Source organism: Parus major, unplaced genomic scaffold (genome assembly GCF_001522545.3).
Source record: "Parus major isolate Abel unplaced genomic scaffold, Parus_major1.1 Scaffold273, whole genome shotgun sequence".
Taxonomy (NCBI): Eukaryota; Metazoa; Chordata; class Aves; order Passeriformes; family Paridae; genus Parus; species Parus major.
The window spans coordinates 349,878-354,737 of record NW_015379267.1 but is presented as its reverse complement, the minus strand read 5'-3'; the positions used below and the strand labels follow the sequence as shown (position 1 = coordinate 354,737).

Genomic DNA, 4,860 nt, shown 5'->3' with positions numbered 1-4,860 from the left:
GGATCCAGGTGTGTCAGGATCCGGGATCCAGGTGTGTCAGGATCCAGGATCCAGGATCCAGGTGTGTCAGGATCCGGGATCCAGGTGTGTCAGGAGCCAGGATCCAGATGTGTAAGGATCCAGGATCCAGATGTGTCAGGATCCAGGTGTGTCAGGATCCAGGATCCAGGTGTGTCAGGATCCGGGATCCAGGATCCAGGTGTGCAAAGCCCCGCGGTGCCCCCAGACTCACCAGAACCCTCCCCGGTGGCTGCCGCTGGCTGGCCACTGTCACCCCCAGCCACATGTCCTCAATGATGGCCTTGTCCGGCTCATCTGCAGGGGAAGAACCGGCCTCAGAGGGGGTCCCCACTCCTGGGGGGGTTTTGGGGTGCTCCCACCCCCCGGGGGGTGTCACCCACCCTTGAGCTCGATGGCCAGGCGCTGGCAGTCGCGGGTGGTGGCACTCAGGGGACAGGCGTACACGGCTCCCGTCCGTGTCCCGTTCACCGGCTCCGCGTCCTGGGGGGCCCCCACCAGCAGCCTGGGGGGCAGAAACGGGGGAGGGGCGTGGGGTGAGCAGGTCCAGCCCCCCAAACCCCTCCAACTCAATCTGGGGTGCGGAGCCCCTGGGGAGGGGACGCTTGGGGGACACCGGAGCTGCTTCCCCAGTTTGTCACACCCTGACACCCCCAAACATGGGTCAGGCCCAGCTCCAGAGCTGGAAGGGGACACAGGGACCCCGAATGGGGTCAGGGACAGACTGACAGATTCACTCCTTCCCAGACTCCATCCCAGCCTGGCTGAGCCCCCAGCCCCGTGCATGTGGGGGGTGGGAAGAGGGGTCACAGTGACCCTCCAAACCTCGCTGTGCTGGCAGGGAGAGGAGGGAGGGGCTGCTCAGCACCCCCAGCCCAGCCCCGGGGCCCCCCATCTGTGTAAACACCCCCGGCCCTTCCCGGCCAACCTTTGATCCGCAGCCCCGGCACAGCTGCGGCGTGTCCGGCAGACAGGGCCGAGCTCCCGTGCCAGGGAATGCCGGGACAGGGGACAGAACCCCCTGAGAGCGGGGAGGGGGAGCTGGGACGGACACCCCTCATCCCGGAAAAACACCCCTCATCCAGGACAGACACCCCCCATCCCGGACAGACACCCCTCATCCAGGACAGACACCCCTCATCCCAGACAGACACCCCTCATCCCAGAAAAACACCCCTCATCCAGGACAGACACCCCTCATCCAGGACAGACACCCCTCATCCTGGACAGACACCCCGAGGTTCCCGGGCTGTCCCAGGACAGGCAGCAGCTCCCGAGGGTGATTTCCCCCAGGCAGGGCCGGGATGGCCCGGCTGAGTCCCGGCACTGCCATGGGGGGACAGTGACATTCCAGGCTGGATGTGCCCCCCAGCCCCTCCAGGCGATGCTGAAGGGACCCCCCGCCCCAAGGGAAGATGCCAGGGACCCCAAGCAAGGCCCCGTGGCCCTGGCATGGGGAGCTGGCACGGCCGGAGGGCTGCGGAAGGGCCAGCCTTTCCGCCGGGAAGTCCTTGGGGAGCGCGGGGACAATGGCGTGGAGGTGGCCGTGCTGGGGGAGGAAGCGCTTCCCTCTGGCAGGGAGGACACGGGAGGGACACGGCACCCAGGACACGGGGGGGACACGGGAGGGACACGGCTCCCAGGACATGGGGGGGACACGGTTCCCAGGACACAGAGGGGACACGGCTCCCAGGACATGGGGGGGGACACGGCTCCCAGGACACAGAGGGGACACGGCTCCCAGGCCATGACACGGCTCCCAGCGCTGATCACGGAGCACACCGGTGTACCGAGCTGAGCAGTCGCCAGCCGGGCCGAGCCCCGCTGTCCCCGGGCAGCGCCGGCGGGCAGGGAGTGCCGGGAAGCTGAGCAATGCGGGCCCGGCAGCGCGGGCACGTCCGGGCGGGCCGGGCGCTGACTCAAAGCCCAGGCACAGGAGGAATGCGGGGCCCCGGGCAGCCCCCGCCCCGGCACGCCGGGACCCCCCCGGGGCGGCTGAGTCAGCCCGGGACTGCAGGTGAGGGGGGGCTGGCAGCGCTCACCCCAAAGGGGGGCTCCGGGGGGCTGCTCCCCGCAGGAATGCCAGGATGGGGGTGCCGGAAAGCGGGAAGGGAAGGGAACGAGGCGGGTGATGCCTCCTGGCTTCTGCCAGCTCGGCACAAAGGAATTTGGGGGGGGGGGGCACAGGGGGGCACCGCTGTCACCCCTCACCTGGGGGGGAAGTGACTCAGGGCAGCTGCTGTGACTCAGAGCTGGGGGGGTCTTGCCCCCACACCCCGAACCCCACCGGACCTGCAGCCCCCGGGGTGTCCCCCGGCTCCCCCGGTGGTCCCGCGGGTCCCGGGGAGCGGGAGCCCACCCAAGCCAAGCAGCTCCGGCATCCCGCTGCCTCCAGCCAAGATTCCCGGCACGGCAGCCCACCCGCAGCTCCTGGGAAAAGGGGGAGTGCGGGACGCGGGTCCCGGCAGAGCAGGGGGGACACCGGGGGCGTCCCCGAGCCGGGGTGAGCCAAGGGGCCAGCGGCTTCCCGGGGATCCGGGGAAGCGGGGTCGGGATCTGGGGGGCTCCGGGACCGGTTTGTGGCGCTGGTGGCACTGGGCTGGGGGGCCGGGGGGGCCGGGATCGTGCTGGAGATGGTCAGAGAGCGGCACGAGGGGGAGGCCGGGAAGGGAGGGAAGCAGGAATGTGAGGCCGTGCTCCGTCCTAATCCGCCCTGGCAAACGGGGGGGGCTGGATGGGAGCGGGGGGGGCTGAGCTGGGAGCGGGGGGGCTGAGCTGGGAGCGGGGGCACCAGGACCCCAAACCGTGCCCCCCACCGGGGTGGGAGAGGCGAGGATGGCACAGAATCCCGGCCGGACACCTCAGCAAGGTCTGGAGCGGGGGGGTCGTGCACCCCCCAGAGCCCCCAGCCCCAGAGCCCCCTCCCCAGGGAGCAGCGAGGGGAGCTCCTCATCCGTCTCCCACCACGCTCCAGAGGTGACGGAGCCGGGAGGAGCAGGCGGGGGGTGGGGGGTGCTCCGGCAGCCCCCCAGTTTCTCCCCAGGGCCGCTGTGTTTGCCACGGGGGTCCCTGAGCAGGAAAATCCAGCGGAGCCTCTCTGGGGAGGAGCCGGGAGAGGGAGCGACGGCTCCTGGAGGGGTGGAGGGATGGATGGATGGATGGATGGATGGATGGACGGACGGACGGACGGACGGACGGATGGATGGATGGATGGATGGATGGACGGACGGACGGACGGCCCCACATCCGTCCCCCTCCTCCTGCCGAGCAGCCGCAGGACCCCGGCGGATTCGGGCCAAGGCAGGGGGAGCTCAGCCAGCTCCAGCGATCTGCGAAAGCCCAGCCGGGGGGAGGGAAAGCCGGGAACGCCGCCAGGAGAGCGCTCTCCTCAGCAGCCAGCTGGAATCAGAGACCCCCGAGCCCCGGGCAGAGCCTCAATTCCTACAGGGATGCAGATGTGGGTGCTGCCTCCCCCCTCCTGCAGATTTTGAGGGGAGGGGGGTCGGTCTTCAGCCTTCCTGGACCGGACCTGCCGTGCCTCAGTTTCCCCAGGTCACCCAGGGACCTCCACACCCCCTTGGGCCGGGGTCACCGGCTCCACGAGCCAAAGCGGCCCCCGGCGGGAGCGGCCCGAGGAGCTCCCTAATCTCGAGGGCTGATAAGAGCCCCGCTCCCAGCCCGCGCTCACCTGGCCGGGGAGGAGAGAGCAAACAAAACCTTCCCTGGGCCCGGCTCCGCGGGGAGCGCAAACCCCGCGGAACCGGGGGGGCTCCGGCATCGCCCCGTGCCCGCCGGGCCCCCGCCGGGAATGCCGCGGCTCCCCCCGAGCATCCCTCCGCTGCCAACAGCCAGGGCAGGAGCCAGCCCCCCAAAAAAGCACGGGACGCCCCCTCCCCCGCGGCAGGTCGGGCAGGAAGTGTCCCTTTCCTGTCCCCACCCTGCACCTGTGAGCGGAGGGCACCGGAGCCTCCATCCGGCACCGGGGCGCGGCTGCAACCCCCGGGGGGGTCCGGGGGCCCCCCTGCACCGGCCCCGACACCCCAAACTGGGGCCACCCCCCAGGCACGGAGAGAACCCCGCGCTGTTCCGGGTCCCCGCCACGGGGACGGGCAGCGGCGGCTCCCGGGGAACGGAACGTGAATTCCCGGGGGGGTTCTGGCTCCGGAGCCTCTCCCCCGCAGCCGGCGGAGCCTCCGCGCCCCGTGGGGATCACGCTGGGACACGCCGGGACACGCGGCGCAGGTGGAGGGGTGGCGGGTCCTTGTCACGGCCCCCCAGGATCCCCCCAGGATCCCCCCAGGATCCCCCCAGGGCCGCTGCCGGGAGGGCACGAACCGATCCGTGCCGGTGCCGGTGCCGGCCGGTGCCCCCCGGCAGCCGCTGCGATGCCACCGGAGCGGGCAGGACCCGGCCGTGGCTGGGGGTCCGCGTGTCCCCGAGGGCGGGGGGGGGTCCCGCACCCCCCGAGCTGCTCCGCAGGGAACGGCGCCGCTCCCTCCTGCACCGGAGCAACAACAACTCCCCGTCCCACGGCGGGGCCGAAATGCATCCCTGGAATGCGGAGCGGCACATGCCCGCACCCAGCAGCTGCTGCCAGGCCCCCCCGGGAAAAACGGGATCCCCGGGGGGCTCCCGAGGACCCCCCCGAGCCGGGACAGCCGCGGGAAGGTGATCCAGCAAAAATCTTTGCCCTTGAGGGGGACAAACCCGGCCCGGCCCCTGCGGCGGAGCTTTCTCCAGGCACGGACGGGAATTCCCAGCCAGGAGGGACCGGGGACGGGGATCGGGGATCGGGGACGGGGATCGGGGGACCCGGTGGAGCGGGGGGACAGCGGGGGACAG

The 4,860-nt window shown here is 71.3% G+C and overlaps 1 protein-coding gene across 1 annotated transcript in view; it reads right to left on the bottom strand.

Moving 5' to 3' along the window:
* The window catches only part of ITGA3 (integrin subunit alpha 3), a 10,868-nt gene extending 10,029 nt beyond the window's left edge, over positions 1 to 839 (bottom strand). Inside the window, exons 1-2 of the mRNA XM_015615800.3 lie at positions 402 to 839; positions 233 to 315 (exon numbers count right to left, since the gene is read on the bottom strand). Of these exons, the coding sequence (XP_015471286.1) occupies positions 233 to 315; positions 402 to 804 (486 nt within the window). The 5' untranslated portion in view covers positions 805 to 839. The remainder of the gene's footprint in view (positions 1 to 232; positions 316 to 401) is intronic.
* Positions 840 to 4,860: the final 4,021 nt, after the last annotated feature.